This window comes from Schistocerca serialis, chromosome 11 (assembly GCF_023864345.2).
Source record: "Schistocerca serialis cubense isolate TAMUIC-IGC-003099 chromosome 11, iqSchSeri2.2, whole genome shotgun sequence".
In the NCBI taxonomy this organism is placed as follows: domain Eukaryota; kingdom Metazoa; phylum Arthropoda; class Insecta; order Orthoptera; family Acrididae; genus Schistocerca; species Schistocerca serialis.
Window position 1 is genome coordinate 130,054,594 of NC_064648.1, and position 21,307 is coordinate 130,075,900.

A 21,307-nucleotide genomic window follows, 5' to 3' on the forward strand; every position below is an offset into this window, starting at 1 on the left:
CTATATAAAAACTGAATGACTTATAGACCAAGGCAAAGATAAATTAATGACTTGTTTGCGGCAACAGTAATGTTTTGATACATCTGCATGAAAAAAAGGAAGAAGAAATTTGCTCTTCAATTTATTAATTCCTGTATCTTCACCTGTTTGTTTATATAAGAGGTAGAGGGTAGACGTATGATTAGATATGTCATACCAGTAGCGCTTAAAAATGTGTATTCGACCATACATTAAAAAGTGTTACAAAAGATTATTATGCAAGCAAAGTTTATTCATACATTCACAATGTCTACACCCGTCTGTTCATTGCTTCGCCCGCTGCCGAGATCCTGCATCAGGAGGCTCTCAACAGACAAGAGGATTATGTGTGAGCAGTGGAGGAGCAGTCCTGCATCGGCATTGTTATAATCAGGACTACGCACAATGGAATTAACGTGAAGCAGTACGTAACTCCAATTATGAATATTGATCTAAAATGTATTGATATTGAAGGTCTGTTGAGAATGGTACCAGTTAAAGTTCACCCAGAATATGTGTACAGATTTATAAATTACCTTCCAATTTCTTTAAACCATTCTTTCCAATCATTTTGTTTTTCAATTATTCAAGCAGCAATTATTAACCAGTTTCCATTATTTGCCCGCCCGCATATGCCACTATTCACAGTGCAGCAGTGAACCTAGAAAAGGTAAATCTCTTTAGGGAACTGTCCATGCTATAAATTATTAGGTTTAGTAAACAAAGCAAATCACTGCCAGGAACTTTGAAGTGTAATGTCATAATGTTAGGCAGACTTTTTGCTTGTATGTTTCAGGTATAGCTGTGGTTTGTGTGTGTTCTTTGCAGTACGTCTTTTAGTTATTGTTGGTTGTGCCTGGTAGTGTTTTGTTTACTACAGCTATGCAATCTGGTGGAGTATCAAAGATCCTGATAGAGCCATTCTGCTTTGACCATTTTCATCACCATCGGCACTTTGCTAACGCTGTTTTTTTTCTTTTCTTTATTTTTATTTCACACCTTACATAAGGTGGGCTGGCAGCGGCACAGTAGGTCGCTCTTCAGCCACAGGTATTACAAGATAAAAACAATGGTGACACAGAATGAACTAAACACATAGGGGGACAAAAAACAGTAGACACAGTAACGAAAAAACACGAAGCCGTTCACACGCGAAGAAAACCAAAGAAACTGTTAGCACTGAACATGGACACTGATGATGGAGATGACACGTGAACGATGGAGCGTGGGCGGCGAAAACACTGAAGCGCAAACACGATGGCACACACACAAAACCGGTGGCAATGATCGCAGGCATGCGAATGTCCACTTAACGTGTGCGAGTCCGGGTATCATCCAAAAGGGGGAAAAAGGTGCGGGGGGGGGGGGGGCGAAGGAGAGGGGAGAGTGGAGATGCCAATGGCAGAGGAGATGGGGGAAGGAATGAAGGTATGGGGTGTAGGGGAAGCCCGGGGGGAGGAGGAGGGAGGAAGGGAGGAGGGAGAGAAGGGAGAGAGGGTGCCCTGAAGAAAAAACACAGGAAGGGAGGGGAGGATCAAAGTTGATAGGAGGGGTAGATCGAGGGCATCATCAGGGAGGGGAAGCTGGCAGAAGCCACCATTGGAGAGGGTAAGGAGGGTGGAGAGATGGAGAGCAGGTGGGACGTGGAAATACAGGCGCAGCAGCAGACGGTGCTGTCGTGCCATGACAGGTATTTAGGCGAGGGTGTCGAGATGGGAGAAGGTGAAATGGGCCTGATTATGGGAGTAGGTGGCATACATGTTGAGGTGGAAGATGGATCGGGTGGCGAGGGATATCTGCTGGAGGGTATGGGGGTGCTGGAATGGGTGGACATTCTGGAGGACGATGGTTAGGAAGCTGAAGATGTCCTCAGCGTTGGGGGGGAGGAGTGGGGACGAAGGGAATAGCCAGGAGGGGTGGGGGCGTCCAGAGGACGGACAGGGATGGTGAGTTCCGGAGTGGTCGGCGGCGGGAGGGGGAGGGGGGGGAGGGCCTTACGTTTTTGGGAGTAGGTTGGATGTGGGAGGCTACAGGTGTTTCAGGAGGGAGCGGACTGTAGGTTGGAGCACTGCCGGAGGAAGTGCACCTGTTTACAGTGAACGCAGACAGGGGCCTCATAGCACTCAGATGTAGGATGTACGTTATAGCGCAGATACCTCTGGCAGTGGAGGGATTGAGGAGGGGAACGGGAGGAGTCGACCTTGTAGCGCTGGTTGAAGAGGAGGTCACCCTCCTTCAGGAGACGGTCGATGGAGGCGGCATGTTCTGAGAACACCCGCGTAAGGCGGGTGGGGCCGGTGGGGTTGAAGATGCGGCTGACTGCCCGTATTTGTAAGTATTGGTGCGCCTTAAACTCCACCAACACCTCCTCCTCCGTGATCGTCGGACTAAGCCGAGTGATCACAGTTAACACTGGTTATGGTGACACATTTTATTTGTAAGGCAGCCAGACGTTTGGATGAAGTCGGAAAATGATATTCTGGCTGTGAGTGCACAGTGCCCCATATCACTTAAGAAGAGTGCATTCGGCATGCACTACTATAGTCAACTTTTGCCAATCTACACAACCCTGCCCTCCGACATGCCACAGAACAGTTTGTTGTTACACACATACGTCAACAAGTATCATAGCATCACCTACAACATCTGTTGTCCAACAGAAATACTATTTATGTGGTTACCTCTTTTGCTGTAAGGGTGGCCGATCTGTTTCTTACACGATGTGGGGTGCCGTCAATGAGAGTGTGACAGTTCTTTTTATATTACTGGTACAGAACAGAAAATAAAGATATTTTATTCTTATTTTTCATCAGTCAAAATTATTTGTGAAGTCCCCAGTAGATGGGAATTAAAATTTTCAACAGACTGAAAGATGAGGACATTCTCAACATTAAACTCCGTCTACCGAAAAAGAGACCAAATGAGACTCTTGATACCAAAATGTTACCATTCAATGCATGAGTTCATGAAGGATAAACTGCTAAATCAAGCAGGATGTCATTGGTCAGTAGCCTTACTATGTAAATACAACCCTTTATTAGGAAAAAGAATTATCAGTTTCAGAATACTGCTCCATATCATTATTTATACTTTTACATGAGTGAATTATTTTTATATGCTCCTGGACCATAATAAGATAATTAATAAATATATGTATTAGACAAATAAACCACTGTTCAGAGCACCATCAGATATTTGGTGATCGTTCTCCAGATCATGCTAATGCAAAAGCATAATTCTGTGTGGTGCAATATTGCGTAACATGGCAGAAAAAACTGAAACTTCCCAAATAGAAAACAGTAATTTGTCTTTAAATGTTGATTAATTAGCTAGACTTAGATTGAAACAATGTTCATGTATTTAATTTTTTGCTAATATTGTGCTTATGTTATCTTAGACCTGTCCAGTCTGTCCTGTGTTAAATTTGGATCAGGAAGTTAGTACACAGCAGAGCCTGCCAGAGGCTGCATCACACCATTGGCTGCATTATGGAATTCCACAGCAGCAGACTGAATGATGAAATTAAACTGTACACGGGCAGCGAAATGATAAAACAGAAAACAACAATTTTCTGTAAAATTCCTTGGTTTAACCATTCAACGCAATCTGAAATGGGACATGCATGTTAGCTTTTTAGTATATAAGCTATCTATTAGTGAGTTTTGCAAAGATACTGTTGCCCTAAATACTGTATACCATGATTAATTTTTCTTGTACCTGAACTATGAAATTATAATTTGGGTATGATAGCTATGCACATGTACAGGCATGCGTAGAGGCCCGAGTATTATTACACATATATTTCAATACATTTATATCTAGATGGTATCTATGGTTAATAAGAAGATGGAATTTAGGACGAACTGTCAAATTCCTGTGCACAGTATCGGAAGCAAAAATAATTTCCATATAGATTATGTCATTGCCTGGCCATCAGAATGGAGTTTTATATTCACGCATGAAATTGGATGCCCCCAAATATTTGAGACTGAAGTAAAAAGACTACGGTACCAGTCACTCCTCCCACAGTTTTCCATAATAGCTGGACTTAGGTACACTGTCATCATCGTCGTCATCATCATCGTCATCGTGATCATCATCATCATCATCATCATTGTTGTGGGGGCTTCAGTTTGAAGACTGGTTTGGTGCAACTCTCCATGCTACTCTATTCTGGCAAGACTCTTCATCTCCGAGTAACTACTGCAATATACATCATCTGAATCTACTTACTGTGTTCATCTTGTGGGGTCCGTCTATTATTTTTTTCCCCTCACACTTCCCTTCAATACCAAATTGGTGATCCCTTGATGTCTCAGAATGTATCCTACCAACCAACCCCTTCTTCTAAACAGGTTGTGCCACGAGTTTCTTTTCTCCTCAGTTCTATTCAGTACCTCCTCAGTTACATGACCTACCCTTCTAATCTTCTGCACTTTCTGTAGCACAACATTTCAAAAGCTTTTATCTTCTTGTCTAAACTATTTATCACCCCTGTTTCAATTCCATACATGCCTACATTCCATACAAATACTTTCAGAAAAGGATTCCTGACAAGTCTGTACTCAATACTAAATTTTCTTCTTCAAAACTGGTTTTCTTGCCATTGCTAATCTACATTTTATATCCTCTCTACTTCGACCATCATTACTTATTTTGCTCCCCAAATAACAAACCCCGTCTACTAGTCTAAGCGTCTCATTTCCTAATCTAATTCCCTCAGCATCACCTGATTTAATTCACCTACATCTAGTTATCCTCATTTTGGTTTATGTCCTCCTTTCAAGACACTGTCCATTCCATTCAACTGCTCTTCCAGGTCCTTTACTGTCTCCAACAGAATTACAGTGTCATGGGCAAACATCAAAGTTTGTATTTCTTCTCCATGGATTTTAATTCCTACTCCAAAATTTTCTTTTGTTTCCTTTACTGCTTGCTCAATATACAGATTGAATAACATTGGAGAGAGGCTACAACCCTGTCTCACTCTCTTCTCAGCCACTGCTTCCCTTTCATGCCCCTTGACTTCAAACTGCCATCTGATTTCTGTACAAATTGTAAGTAGTCTTTTGCTCCTTGTATTTTAGTTCATAACCAATAAATAGTGGTCATAGTCCATATCTGCCCCTAGAAATGTCTTACAATTATATAATCAGTGTGAAACCTTTTGGTGTCTGTAGGTCTCTTCCACCTGTTCACCATTCTTAAGCCAAGTGTTAGCTATGATTAAAATATGCTCAGTGCAAAATTCTACCACAAGGCCTCCTCCTCCATTCCTTTCCTCCAGTCCATATTTCCTTTTTCTACTATGGAATTCCAGTCCCCCATGACTATTGAATTTTTGTCTCCCTTAACCCTTTTGTGGGTAAAATTATTGAGCAGTTTTTTTTAATGAATGGAGAGCAGATAGTAGTTAGCAGATAGGTGTATTTATCATACAGAATATCAAATTTGCTCCAACTGTGAAAGTGAGGTCACACAACAAGGTGGGAAGTATTCTTCCTACTGCCCTTCGTTGGAGTTAAATGACAAAAACAACTTTTTCAATATACGTCATATTTATTTGATAAATTTACTTCTCTTGTTATAATGATGGTTCACAATTACTTGCCATGAAAGTTTCTGAAACATGGGTCTATGCAAAGTGGTATTTGACAATATGTACAAGCACAGCAAGTGCTCTTTTCGGCACATCCAGTAGGTTTCTCCTAAAATGGGTTGATGCTCCCCAACAGCCACATGACGAAAATCTTCAGGAACGTTACCCCTTTTTGCCAGAAAGACAGGTTTTTGTCCACGCCTTTTTTGGGATGAGAAGCCAGCGATCAATTGTCTGGCTAGATGGATCCTGTATGTGAGCTGATCATGCTGTCCACTTTCTCTTTTACGTATTTTCCTCAGGATAAAACTGTTCACTGCAACAATGTCCATCAGGAAATAAAATATTCTGTGCCACCATTTTACAGAACGTCTGCCAATAGCATACCTTTCTCGTAATTGATCAAACTTATTGACACCACCCATTATTTTGTTGTATTCTGCCACAACTTCAGGACAAGAAATCTCTGTACTAGTACCATCCTTGTTTTTCCTTTTCACTGTGGCTGTTTCTCATGGGTCACGAATTGAGGACAGGAAAGTGACTGGACGGTTATCCATCCATTTGACTGTAGAAATGGCTCCTTTTGTTTCAAACTGGAATTCTCCTCGTTCCAATTTTACGTTTCCCTTCATAAATTTGGGTACCCTATACTATAGCTTTGAGGAAAAAATCACAAAATGTCACGCAAACAGCACTGAAGGGCTGCTCCACAGAGCAACACTCAGCTATACAATGCCTCTGCGCGAAGGTACAGCAAAAACGGCGGGAACTCCCGATTGGAAGTTGTACCCTATACTGTTCACTAGAAGGTAGCACCATACAGAGGTGGGGACTGTGAATCCCACGGGATTAGGAGCGAGTTCATTGTAGTGGGAAGCATGTTTCCCATGGATCACAAAAGGGTTAACTATCTGAATAATTTCTTTTATCTCCTCATACATTTCCTCATATTTAAAGACCTTTAAATATGTCTGCTTGTGTCTGTATGTGTGGATGGATATGTGCGTGTGTGCGAGTGTATACCTGTCCTTTTTTCCCCCTAAGGTAAGTCTTTCCGCTCCCGGGATTGGAATGACTCCTTATCCTCTCCCTTAAAACCCACTTCCTTTCGTCTTCCCCTCTCCTTCCCTCTTTCCTGATGAGGCAACAGTCTGTTGCGAAAGCTTGAATTTTGTGTGTATGTATGTGTTTGTTTGTGTGTCTATCGACCTGCCAGCACTTTTGTTCGGTGAGTCACCTCATCTTTGTTTTTATATACAACTTTATACAAAGAAATTTCCAGTTTTCTGTCAGCCCAGTACTTCTTCATTCTCTCGGATCTTATCCTTCTTTCTTCATCAGAAATCACCCTTCCCATTGTCTGTTTGTTGATTCTCATTTGCAGTCTGGTTTGTTTGTCTGTAAGTTTCCTGGTTTTGTCAGTTTTGTTTCTTAGGTCTTTCAAAGTAATCCGTAACTCAACCATATTTTCTTTGATTTCTGTAATCCACTTAATGCTGTACTTACTGCTCCACAATTTTTGTGTTTTTCTCCTGATAATCCTGTTCTCTGGTGTTCTGATTAGATGTCAAAAAAAAGTGTGTTTCTTCCTGATTGTACTCATTACCGGTTCTATTTCCTTGTAGTCTGTTTCATTTGTAGCTACTCTCCAGTGTCCATCTTTCTGGTACGATTTGTTGATGCACGTCCTGATGATTCTTGTCTCTCTTTTGAGTATTTTGTCTATTTGCGCAGTGTTAGTTGTTTTGAAGAAGGTTTCACTTGTGTATGTTATTTCTGGTTGATTGACTTGTAGTGTTTTAATTTTGTTGCTATTGACAGGCTCTTTTTGCTGTAGGTGTTCTTGGTGGTATACTGTGCTCTAGTCAATTCGTTTATTCTGTTATGCCGTGTCAGCTTTTCATTGAGGTTATATGTTATGATTTCTCCCAGATATTTAAATTTATCTATATTTTGATTTCTTGGGTTCCTATGGCAATTTTGTTTACGAGTGGTGGGTCAGTTAACATGATTTCAGGTGTGCCGCAGGGGAGTGTCATAGGACCGTTGCTATTCACAATATATATAAATGACATTGTGGATGACATAGGAAGTTCACTGAGGCTTTTTGCGGATGATGCTGTGGTATATCAAGAGGTTGTAACAGTGGAAAATTGTACTGAAATGCAGGAGGATCTGCAGGGAATTGACGAATGGTGCAGGGAATGGCAATTGAATCTCAATGTAGACAAGTGTAATGTGCTGCGAATACATAGAGAGAAAGATCCCTTATCATTTAGCTACAATATAGCCGGTCAGCAACTGGAAGCAGTTAATTCCATAAATTATCTGGGAGTACGCATTAGGAGTGATTTAAAATGGAATGATCGTATAAAGTAGATGGTTGGTAAAGCAGATGCAAGACTGAGATTCATTGGAAGAATCCTAAGGAAATGCAATCCAAAAACAAAGGAAGTGGGTTACAGTACGCTTGTTCGCCCACTGCTCGAATACTGCTCAGCAGTGCGGGATCTGTACAAGATAGGGTTGATAGAAGAGATAGAGAAGATCCAATGGAGAGCAGCGCGCTTCGTTACAGGATCATTTAGTAATCGCGAAAGCGTTGCGGAGATGATAGATAAACTCCAGTGGAAGACTCTGCAGAAGAGATGCTCAGTAGCTCGGTATGGGCTTTTGTTGAAGTTTCGAGAACATACCTTCACCGAGGAGTCAAGCAGTATATTGCTCCCTCCTACGTATATCTGGCAAAGAGACCATGAGGATAAAATCAGAGAGATTAGAGCCCACACAGAGGCATACCGACAATCCTCCTTTCCATGAACAATACGAGACTGGAATAGAAGGGAGAACCGATAGAGGTACTCGAGGTACCCTCCGCCCCACACCGTCAGGTGGCTTGCAGAGTATGGATGTAGATGTAGATGTAGATGTAGAAGACTGTTTCTTCAAAGGCTATTCCAAGACTAAATTTCTGTGCTATTTCCTGCAGTGAGATAACTTGTTTGGTTTCCTGGATACTGTTGGACAAGAGAGCAAAGTCATCAGCCAATCCTAGAAAATTTAAACTTATTTTGTCTTTGGGTCTTCCAATATGGATGTTTTTTAGGTTAATCTTGTACCTTTCCCTCATGATGTATTCTAAAGCACTGTTCAACAGCAGGGGTGCCAAGCAATCTCCTTGTCTTAAACCTGTTTTTATGATGAATGGCTCAGAGAGTTCCCCCCCTGAACTTGACTTTCGATACAGTGTTGGTTAAGGTGAGTTCTATCAATTTGGTTAATTTTGTATGGAGGCCGAAATTTCTTAAGATTTTTAACACTGAAGGTCTATGGATACAGTCATATGCGTTTTTAAAGTCCACAAAGGTTTTTACAAGAGGTTTATTTCATTTCTTGTAATATGCTATGGCTAATTTTAAAGTGATGATCTGTTCTGCACAGCTTCTCCAAGGTCTGAAGCCTCCTTGGTATTCACCTAATTCTTCCTCTAGTTGCTCTTTGATCCTCTTGTATAGGATTCTGGAGAAAATCTTTTATGTTCAGTCTAAGAGAGAGATACCTCTGTAATTATCTGGGTTGCTTTTATCTCCTTTTTTGTGGAGTGGATGGATTATGGCTGTGGTCCAATGTTTGGGAAACTTTCCTGTTATCCAGATTTTTGTTAGGGTTATGTGTAAGGACATTCGAACTATATCACTGCCACATTTCTGCAAAAACTTGGTGTTCTCCACATGCCTTATAATATTTCATCTCTCCAAGTGCTGTTTCCACCTCTTGGATTGTTGGAGGGTTTATGAGATCAGATGGAATCTTGATGGGTGTGTGTGTATTAATTACTAAAAGTTCCTGGGGTTCTTCACAATTCAAAAGTTTACTAAATGCTTTTGCCATGATTTTAGCATTTTCCTTGTCATTATGTGTTATTTTTCCATCTTCCCTTTGCAGCATTAACATGGGAGGGGCAAATTTTTGTAATTGTCTTACAAACATTTTGTAAAAGTCTCTGGAATTGCTTTTATGGTAATTTTCTTCTATGGAGTCGATTAGATCTTTCTGTGATTGACTCTTGGTTTGCCTGATAATCTGTGTGAACTTTTTCCTGATATTTTTGAGCTTGGTTGCATTTTCTTCTGTTTTGTGTGTTTGAAATTTTATCCATGCATGATGTCTTTCTTCATGAATTTTGTCACATTCTGAGCTCCACCAGAGACGTCTTTATGTGGGTTCAATGGGGCTAAATTTTCTGCTTGTTGCCTGAGAGTCTGAACCAGTTCTTCTAAATTATCTGTCAGTTTTATATTTTGTGTGTCATCTCTATATTTATCATTTCTAATTATTGGTGGGGATCGAAGTTCCTCTTTCATTTATTGCATTTTGGTTTCTTTTTTACTGGTGTGGACTCAATTTTGATTTTGACAATGTAGTGATCTGAACCTGTATCTACCCCTCTTAATACTTTAACATTGTAGGTTTCTCTGTGGAAGATTTTGTCCATAAATACATGATCCAGTTGCCATTCTCCTTTTCTCAAATCAGGATGTCTCCAAGTTTTAAGTTTGTTTGGCCTTCTTTTGAAGTATGTGGACTTTGAGATCAGTTTGTGTTTCCTACAGAGTTCAACAAGTCTTTGACCATTCTTATTTGTTTGTTTATGTAGAGCCCATTTTCCAATTATATCCTGGTATTTCTTTTCTCTTCCAAGTTGGGCATTTAAGTCCCCTAAGAGGATCTTGAAACTGTTAATATTTACTTGGTTTATTGTTTGGTCAACGCAGGGGAGTGTCGTAAGACCGTTGCTATTCACAATATACATAAATGACCTTGTCGATAACCTCAGAAGTTCACCGAAGCTTTTTGCGGATGATGCTGTGGTATATCGAGAGGTTGTAACAATGGAAAATTGTACTGAAATGCAAGAGGATCTGCAGCAAATTGACACATGGTGCAGGAAGTGGCAATTAAATCTCAATGTGGACAAGTGTAATGTGCTGCGGATACATAGAAAGAAAGATCCCTTATCATTTAGCTACAATACAGCAGGTCAGCAATTGGAAGCAGTTAATTCCATACATTATCTGGGAGTACGCATTAGGAGTGATTTAAAATGGAATGATCATATAAAGTTGATTGTCAGTAAAGCAGATGCCAGACTGAGATTCATTGGAAGAATCCTAAGGAAATGCAATCTGAAAACAAAGGAAGTAGATTACAGTACACTTGTTCGCCCACTGCTTGAATACTGTTCAGCAGTGTGGGATCCGTACCAGATAGGGTTGATAGAAGAGATAGAGAAGATCCAACAGAGAGCAGCACGCTTCATTACAGTATCATTTAGTAATCGCAAAAGCATTACGGAGACGCTCAGTAGCTCAGTACGGGCTTTTGTTGAAGTTTCGAGAACATACCTTCACCGAGGAATCAAGCAGTATATTGCTCCCTCCTACGTATATCTCGCAAAGAGACCATGAGGATAAAATCAGAGAGATTAGAGCCCACATAGAGGCATACCGACAATCCTTCTTTCCATGAACAATACGAGACTGGAATAGAAGGGAGAACCGATAGAGGTACTCAAGGTACCCTCCGCCACACGCCGTCAGGTGGCTTGCGGAGTATGGATGTAGATGTAGATGTTCTATATTACATGTACGTGCACTGTACACCATGTAATCCTACAGGAACAAATAAAATTCAAAAGTTATTGCAGTTAAGGGACAACCCTATGCCCTGTGGAAGGTCCAGGAGCAAGACGTGCTCAATCCACCCTCCCTATTCCAGTCCTTACCCAGTCCATCTCTACAACCCTTCCAATCCCAACCCCTTGCCACAGGGTTCATATCCACCAACCTGCTGTCCACCACGATTAACAGCCACCAACAAACTGTGGCTGAGAGCCAAGTAGACCACTGTGTGGCACAACATGCCCCTAAACATTACATGCCAGATTTCAATGGCTTCTTCACTACCCGAGCCACCTGTACCAACACCAACTCAAAGGACGGCCTCGGCACTTGTTGGTGACGTCTCTAGGCACGGCGAACGCCAGGTCTATTGCAGGCATAAACGCCTGGGCGTGCTTATCACTATAAATCTCTCATTTTTGGACAAAATGTTTGGTATTGTTTCGGATTCTGCAGTTTTATTTAGATGAAAGATTTTCTTACTATCGTAAAGCTACAAATGAAGATCATAGTTCTGTATTACTGAATCCTGTCAAAACAAATGTAGATCAATATGAGAAGATGCTTAGCCCCATCGCAAGCTTCAGAAATTTTACATTCAAGTAACTATATTTACTTGATCCGTTTTGTTACTGAAACTTACCCCAACCCCCTTACAATTAACTTGTTTCTTTTATTTATTTATTTATTTTTGTTTGACATCGTCACTGGAAATGTGAACTAATTTACATGTGTAAATGTCCAACTGTTGCCAGTCATTAGATTACAGTCGTTTTCAATGAAAGGAATTCTAAACAGCAAACAAAATAGCTTCATACATCAAAAATACTGCTGAGCGTAAACTTTTTTAAACATGCACATTAGAAAAGGTAAACATTCCCCTATTGTAACTGAAAGGAGAAACTTTATAAGATAAAAAAAATTTGATTTGATAAAACAAGTATCTCTCTTTTGCCTCTTCTTCTGTCCCCCACCCCCTCCCCCAATTTGTACAATCGCAAGATATTTCATTAACATTCAGTGCTCCTCACCCCATAGTCAACCAAGATACCTAAAGAAGAGCACCAATATGTTCACAGTTTCTTGTAAAAGCAACTCAGTACAAACGTAACTTCCTCGGATTTACAAATAAGGTAAAGAAGCACGAATTCTGTTGCTGCTGGACCGTGAAGTTGTTTTTTTATGTCAATCCTTAAAACAGGTGGAAATTTAAGTTCAGGAGTACACTATTTGTTAAGAAGTGTAGTGAACTGCACAATTAATTGATTGCAGAAATCTCTCAGAACAATGTGTGTTGGTCAACTACCGCCAATAGTTTCACATTTTCCTGTGTCAGAGAGGGAGACACCACCATTATGAGTATGCCTGCAAAAGACCTGGCGTTCGCCGTGACTAGCTGATGTGACGTCACCAACAAGCGCCGAGGCCTTCCTTTGAGTCGGTGTTGCCTGTACCCTCACCTCCACAATCAGATTTTCTGAACTGTGCAGATGGGCATTATCCTCACAACACATTCTCCACTCCTGTAATTATCCCAGCCTCAAGCTGCAGTAACGTTCTGTCCCCACACCATTCACCCAAAAGTTTCTATTCCCTCAGTCCTTATCACCTCCTCCCCATTCCCATCTCCTAAATTGTTTTTGCCACCCTCTGCCCACACATGTGCCCATCTTCCCTGCTCGTCTCCTTTCTTCTCTAACTCCCTGCCCTACAAACTCCTGATGCTGCACCTGCTAGCACTATAGTACCTACACACACTGCCCAAAGGCATTCCTCACCCATACACTGCTATCCCTTACCCTTCCCCACCCTCCTCGAGATGGCTGCAACCGTACCATGTGATAATTCCATTCCTGAGCTGCCGGAGATGGCAGTCTCATGTGCGTGAGGTGTGCTCCCTCGTGTGAATGAATGGTGAATGCTTCTCTTTTTCCAACACAGGCTGTGGTCGAAAGCTTACGTGTGTCTTAATTGTGCGTCTGCAGCTTAGTGTGTTATCTTTAAAGTAAGAGACTATCTTTTCCTACCTTGTTGGTATTCCTCCTACCTGAAATTAGTATTCAGGTACTGCTGTGATAAAGTGACAATCTTGAAGCTCCCCAGATACTGGCACCCATTCAGCCAAACACGTCAATACAAGAGTACTGCCCGTAAAGTGAGTTCTCGTTTACAGTTATACTTGTCGGGCAGAACAGGAATTGGAAAACAGAGAGGACATTGACAATTTTTTACGTGAGAAAAATAACATCAAAATCTTAGACCAAAAAGTTCATCACAAATGGTCATTCCTATCTCCCCTCTCGAGGTGATTTTGCTTCAATACAAAACTACAGCGTTTTGTCCCACTGACTGATACATTATTGTTGCCAAGTCGAGGGGGGAAAAATCTCAAGATAATGTAATGATAAAGACTTCCTTGTCTGTGGAAAACTTGAATTCGGTCACCAAAAGGAAGACTGACACTAAACATTAACTAGTGCGGTGGCCAAAGATGTGGTGGATTCAGTATCAAAAGCGTAATCCGTTCACACTCGTCTCCGAGGAATCTCTTTGACTGCATGTGGAATTTTACTTCAAGCTGAAGTCTAAAATAGGTCACTCAGTTACTCTGTCCAAAATTGAACAATTTCATTGTTATACTTCAATAAAAGCTGTACACAAGACCACAGGCTATAATCGAAAGAAGAAAAAAAAAAAAAAGGAATGCGGGTGAACTTTTGCCCTTGTTTCCACCTGTTCATCACCACTACTTCCAGAATCTTCTTCCTTCTGTCACTGATGAAGGCACTGGGCCACCGAATGGCAATGACAAGAGTGATGAGCACCAACAGAGATCTTGCAAATACAACATTGTTGACTGTCATGTGTATTTTCATAGAAAATAAAATATCTGTTTGCATGATAAGTGGTGTAACTTCCTTTAGGCCCTTGTCCTTATAACTTGATAAAATTTACTGCAGTTGTTATTTTCACTTAGAAAAATCTGTTCCCATAACATAAGATAAAAAAAGTTAAAAATTTTGTTGTTGAATTTCCTACAACAATCCTAGTAAATCCCTTGACACCTCAAACCAAGATGTGAGGTTTATAGAGGGAGGGGGGCTAACACGCGTCTTGAAGTAATCCTCATATCAGTCTGAGTCAATTAGTGCAAGTCACAAGTTGTTAGCCACAGTGGCTGCTGTAAGCTCTGCCATAGAATTTTTGAAACATAAGATGTGAGTGAGTGAGTGAATGAATGAAATAATAGCATTTCGTATTTTGGACTATTGCTCTGCTTGTTACTCTTACAGAAGGCATAGGGAGGGGGGAACATTTGGTGTTAGCAGAAGAGCCAACACCGTGTTGCAAGTGGAGACTGAAATGCATGCGTTTTAGCTCGAGCAGCTTAGCATGAGGAGGGAAGAACTATACTGACATGAAGTCTGGATCATGACAAGGAATGAGAATTCAGAAAGCGGACGTAATTAGTTTGATACTTAACTTTAAACCATTAATGATGAACGTCGCTCTGGACGGTACATGAGTCACAATATTATCTGTTCAGAATACATTCTTGAAGATAGTACTTATACGAGGGCTATCCGCAAAGTACATTACGTTTTGGAATTAAAAATAAATAAAGTATTGGAAATTTTTTTTATTATATACAGATGAAAGCCACACTTAAAAACTACTTTTCTACATAGTTGCCGTTTAAATTAAGGCACTTATCGTAGCGATGGACGAACTTGGAAATTCCTTTGTCGTAAAATTCGGCCGCCTGCGCCTTCAACCACGTGGTTACCTCTTCTTTTGGGACAGAAATGGTGTGATTTTTGTGGATTTCCTGAGAAGAGGCACTACAATAAACTCTCAAAGGTATTGCCAAACTCTGCACAACCTCAGAAGAGCAATACAAAACAAGCGCAGGGGAAAGTTGGGCTCAAAGATCTTGCCGATTCACGACAACGCCCGGGCCCACACAGCAAATGCCACTTGTTAAGTTCTCGAATCTTTTAAGTGGGAGTTGTTTCCTCATCCGCTGTACAGTCCCAACCTGGCACCGAGCGACTTCCACTTATTCTCAGCAATGAAGAAGTGGTTGGCTATGCAGCGTTTTGATGACGACGCACAGCTTCAAGAAGAGGTAACCACGTAATTGAAGGCGCAGGCAGCTGAATTTTACGACGAAGGAATTTCCAAGCTCGTCCATCGCTACGATAAGTGCCTTAATTTAAATGGCAACTATGTAGAAAAGTAGTTTTTAAGTGGGGGCTTTCATCTGTATATAATAAAAAAAATTTTCCAATACTTTATTTATTTTTAATTCCAAAACGTAATGTACTTTGTGGATAGCCCTCGTAGTAACTGAATATGGCGCCTTGCTAGGTCATAGGAAATGACGTAGCTGAAGGCTATGCTAAACTGTCTTCTCTGCAAATGAGAGCGTCTGTAGACGGTGAACCATCGCTAGCAAAGTCGGCTGTACAACTGGGACGAGTGCTAGTGAGTCTCTCTAGACTAGACATGCACTCGGTCTGTAATCACTGATAGTGGCGACGCGCGGGCCGACATATACTAGCGGACCGCGGCCGATTTAAAGGCTGCCACCTAGCAAGTGTGGTGTTTGGCAGTGACACCACAGAACAACACTAATGTGATTTGTTATATATATAAAGTTTCACCAACTGACAACCAGACCACTTTCCAACCTAACCCCAGACCTTGGACTATGCCACAGATCTGTCTGTAACCTCAAATGAGATTCAGAAATTCTAAGGAAATCATTGACTTATTTCTGCATAACTAGTAAATGGAGAAGTGATCATTATATATCAGTTGCAAATATGTTGATGTGAGGCAAATGCCGCAGGTGTCCACACACCCATAATCAAATAGCTATGTCTGGTTAGTATGTGACAGCCACATAGAAGATATTCAAAAGATAAATTTGAAGAAAAATAAAGAAGGGTATTCTTAAGTTCATCATTTAATAGTATCCAGGTGTCTTCATCATTAGACCAAAAACTGGCTTTATACAGCTCACCATGCTAGTCCATGCTATCCCAGCTCCTTCATTTCTACATAACTACTGCAGCCTGCATCCACTCTAACATGCTTACTTCAGTCTAGCATTTGTCTCCCTCTACAGTTTTTAACACCACACTTCATTCTGTTATCTAACTAGCTGTTCCTTGATTCCTAAGCTAGCATTTAGTTTTTATGAAGTGATCAAAGCACAGTGGAATGGAAGAGAGTTCACATACGACAAGGGCAGTGTGTTGGCACACTATCAGTACAGTGTTCACACCGCAGTAGTGAAATATTAAAAGCCGAACCGAGATCATTATTCTGATCTTTGCATAAAGATATAAAAAGAAACTAAGTTCTCCTGGCGATATTTGGCCCTTATAAAATAGCAGGTATTCTGATCCCAAAGCTGTATTTCATGTGAGTCCCTGAACAGTCCACAAAAAAAAGGTTTGTACAATGCAGAATTGATAAGACATACGTACATTAAGACTAAATGTCTAGGAAGACCTGTCTCATTGAATTTTAGTTTCTTTAACTACCTTAGACTATAATTTTAAAAAAAACTATATAGCACAAGGGTGCAGTTGCTTCTACCAAGCAGTGAGAATCTTGTGTCTTGCTATCACTTTGTCAGTAAATTTTAGTGACTGTATGTATAGATGGACGTCAGATATCTATTCAGAGATAGTTACCCATACTGATCTCTGTAATATAACAGCATCACCTGCTGCAACTTCACCAAGGAAAGGGAAGGAATGTAGAAAATTGGGGAATGTTGATAATCATTTCAATATACTGTAATTCACTAGTAAAAACAGGTGTTATGGAAGTAAAAGACCTATACAATAAAAATTTGTTATAAAATAGAATAATAAATAGCATATTAAACAATACCTATTCAGCTGCAGTTTAGCACAGGTTGAGGATAATTTGTAAATCTTTAATAACATGAGCTTGGGGAAGATGACAGCATGTGAGCCACAGCCGTCAGGTAAGATAGACTGTCCTAAAAGAAGTTCTAGCTACAAAAGGGAGTACACTACCTTGAGGATAGAAAAGTGGTTGAAGGGTAGAACGCTGCTTCACAATTAATGCCCCACAATACGATTCAGTTAGGTGGACTCAATATATACATTGGGCAAGAAGTAAAAGAAACAAAAGAAAAAATTTGGAGTAGGAATTAAAATCCATGGAGAAAAATTAAAAACTGATGACACTAATTCTGTCAGAGACAGCAAAGGACCTGGAAGAGCAGTTGAACGGAATGGACAGTGTCTTGAAAGGAGGCTATAAGATTAACATAAACAAAAGCAAAACGAGGATAGTTGAATGTAATCTAATTAAATCAGGTGATTCTGAGGGAATTAGATTAGGGAATGAGACATTTAAAGTAGTAGAGGAGTTTTGCTATTTGGGGAGCCAAATAACATGATGGTGGAAGTAGGGAGGATATAAAATGTAGACTGGCAGTGGCAAGGAAGGCGTTTCAGAAGAAGAGAAATTTGTTAACATCGAGTACAGATCTAAATGTCAGGAAGTCTATTCTAAAAGCATTTGTATGGAGTGCAGCCATGTATCAATGTGAAACAGGGACAATAAGTCGTTTAGACAAAAAGAGAATAGAAGCTTTCGAAATGTAGTACTACAGAAGAATGCTGGAGATTACATGGGTAGATCAAGTAACTGATGAGGAGGTACTGAATAGAATTGTGGAGAAGAGGAATTTGTGGCACAACTTGTCTAGAAGAAGGGATCAGTTGGTAGGATATGTTCTGAGGCATCAAGGGATCACCAATTTAGTATTGGAGGGCAACATGGAGGGTAAAAATTGTAGAGGGAGACCAAGTGGTGAATACACGAAGCAGATTCAGAGGGATGTAGGGTGCAGTAGTTACTTGGAAATGAAGAAGCTAGCACAGGATAGAGTAGCATGGAGAGCTGCATCCAACCAGTCTCAGGACAGAAGACCACTAAAACATGCCATCGAGGTAGGACCTATACTGATGTTAGTATTTTTCTGCATGATTTAGTGTGTTCAACTGTTTTACAATCGTAGGATTCCATTATTTGAAGACTCACACTGAGATAGTAATGCGGAAGAATTTATCTGGATAGTGCAGCTCCTTCAAGTTACATATTTGGCAAAATTAATGAAAAACTGAGAGTGCACCTGAGTTTTGTTGTCTACATAAGACAGAACACAAGTATTGAGTAAGTAGCAACAAAGAATTACAAGTCCCTCTTGGTCTTCAACTCCGCACCAAAACAATTTACGATTATGTAAGTTGCTTACAACTTTAGCAAAACCAAGAGTACTTGTTAGATGCTATAAAATCTAGAAGAAGGGCACATATTTATAGATAAGCTTCTGGATGATGAAATGCATGTATCCAGGCTTAGCAGGTTTGCACAAGCTAAATTAATTGTTAGTAGTGGCAGTTTCGAACATTTTTATACGAGTGCTGAACTACATGGTTTGGTTTGTAAATGTTCTTATGGGAACGTCTTTATTTTGATGTAATTAGTCTCTCTGCAATTCCTCTGGCCTAATGGCTCCAACCAATCTGGATTAATTTTCTATGCTGAAGAATGACTTACCTGTTTCATGAGTAACAACGATTAGCAGTAATTAGTCGAACACGGAATGTACTTTATGGTACAGACAAACGTACGTGTGTGTGTGTGTGTGTGTGTGTGTGTGTTTTTGCACATATTCCTGTTAATAAATTTAGAAGAGGAGAAGATGGTATGACGAAGATTAGTGTGAAAACAGAATTCTTCTGACTGGATTGAACGTTAAATCCACGGACTAATTTAAGCCCATGTACACTTAACAGTTTGAAACAAACCTAAGATGGGTTGAAGATCTTTTAAAATATAGAAACTAATTCACTGCAACGTAAGGTGTTATGAATTTTAATTATACGTTTGGAACAGAATACTGAAGGACACACACACACACACACACACACACACACACACACACACACACACACACACACACACTGCACCTATAAATGAGAGGTTAAATTAGGGGAGGGTCATATATTCAATGAGAAATCGTTCAAATATCACTTGCAGAAAACATTCTTGGCAGATTAAAACTGTATGCTGTACTGGAACTTGAGGCCGAAACCTTGCCATCACGAGCAATACTCTTACTTATTCAGTTTTGTAGTCACGACTCTTTCTCCTCTTGTACTACCAATCAAATATCACACATATTCTTCTGCATACCTCACAGGACTAGCAACTACTAGAAGAAGTGAGACTTTTGAGAAACAGATTAGCCAAAGCCAAGGTGTAGTTTCCAGAGTTAAGTGTTCACTCAGCAGTTCAGAGGTTCTTTTTGTAAACGGTTTCCCTCGACATCTTTTTTCTTAGGTGTGCTAGGCCAGTAAAGTATGCAGGGAAGTCCTTTTTAACTTTGGATGGTAGGAGAAGTGGTAGTGGCAGAAATGAAGTTGTGTGGGATATTGTGGAACGTGACTGGAGAACTCACAAAAAGTGAGGTTCGAGTTTGTATCCTGACATGGCACACAGTTTTAATCTGCCAGTAAGATAGAAAAAGGTGCACACACACTACTACACAGGGAAACATTTATTGAGCAAATGAACATACGTGGCAAATAAATATACATCAATCTATACAGGTGTTGTCACCTCTGCTTAGAAAAGCTCGTGTAACAGAAGTTTATACAAAGCAATCCGAGCAATAGATTTTTACTTGGGGCATACTCAATTGGATGACTTCACTGGTAAAGTTGCACACTAAGTGGTGACATACAATGAGAAAGTTTCAGATTATTCAGGTGTTCAAGTTCCCAACGGGCATCCACCTCCAACCCGTAAACTCAGAAAAGCAACAAAGCGCGACGTTGCGACCACTGGCTGAGGGACCTCCCGGCGGCGTCCTGTACGTAGGCCAGCGACAGAGTGTCCAGTCGCGGCAGTGACGACACCGTTCCGGAGAGTACGTCCACATCGTCCCCGCACCTTCTCGGACCAACGTCTCGAGCCGCGTCAGATTGCACGGGCTCGACAGTTCCGACGTGTCGGGCCAGGTAGAGTTCTTGAGGCAGAGGCGGCGCAGTCTGCGACAGTAGCGGAGGAAGCCCAGTTGGACCAGCTCCGTGTTGCAGAGGTTCAGTTCCTCGAGCAGCCGCAGGAACGGGAGCACCTCGGAGAGTTCATCACCAGTCAGAGCGTTGTTGACGAGGCAGAGCGAGCGGAGTCCGGTGGGCAGGTGCTTCAGACCCGTCAGCACCACGTCCTCGGCCTCGACGCGGAGCTCCCGCAGCTGGCTGCAGAACCGCAAGAAGGACAGGTCCGAGAGCATTCCGCAACGGTCCAACTGTAGCTTCTCGAGAGACCTCAGACCTGCCGCGGCCACCTCCATATCCGCTCCCCCCACACGGCAGTCGCACAGCCGCAACATCTGCAGTTTCCCTAGGTGGCGGAGCTCCGCGTACGCAGCCGACGGCAAGTCGTCGCAACTTTCCAGTTCCAGTTCCTCCAGTTTATCCGAGCAGTGCCGTAGGAACGTCAGGTCGTTCAGACTGCGGCAGTGGATTCTCAGAACCTCCAGCCGGCCGAGCCCTTCCAGAGAGTCCAAGTAGTTCGCCGACAGGGACTCTACGTCGAGGCTCAGCTCTGTGAGAAACGGGCGCAGCTCCAGGGCAGAGATGATGGCACATTACGCCCTAGTGTCCGGCTTGAAGAGTGTCAGTGTCGGGTTCCCTCTGACGATCTTCAGCGTCCGGAGCGCTGTAAAACAGATAGGCGAACGAGAAGAGAAGACGATATCTGCAATGCTGAGATCAGTTGTCACGTGCGTAGACCCTAGTCTCTGACAGTCCTGCACAGCTCGTATGTCAGACATGTTGGTCACTGACAGAAACAACTGCGGGTAGTAAATTTTCGCCTCAAACATTTTCGCCACCTTGATTTCGATTTCCTGCGGAGGTAGCGGAGGCAGCGAAGGCAAAAG

The 21,307-nt window shown here is 41.4% G+C and overlaps 1 protein-coding gene and 1 long non-coding RNA gene across 5 annotated transcripts in view; one reads left to right on the plus strand and one right to left on the minus strand.

Moving 5' to 3' along the window:
- The window catches only part of LOC126426698 (uncharacterized), a 195,018-nt gene that overhangs the window by 152,350 nt on the left and 21,361 nt on the right, over positions 1-21,307 (plus strand). The window lies entirely within an intron of this gene.
- The window catches only part of LOC126426682 (S-phase kinase-associated protein 2-like), a 635,548-nt gene continuing 634,333 nt past the window's right edge, over positions 20,093-21,307 (minus strand). The window contains exon 3 of one of the 3 annotated variants that reach the window (XM_050088578.1): positions 20,093-20,866. In XM_050088578.1, the coding sequence (XP_049944535.1) occupies positions 20,126-20,866 (741 nt within the window). In that variant the 3' untranslated portion in view covers positions 20,093-20,125. The remainder of the gene's footprint in view (positions 20,867-21,307) is intronic. The other 2 variants (XM_050088575.1, XM_050088576.1) reach the window with 2 other exon arrangements.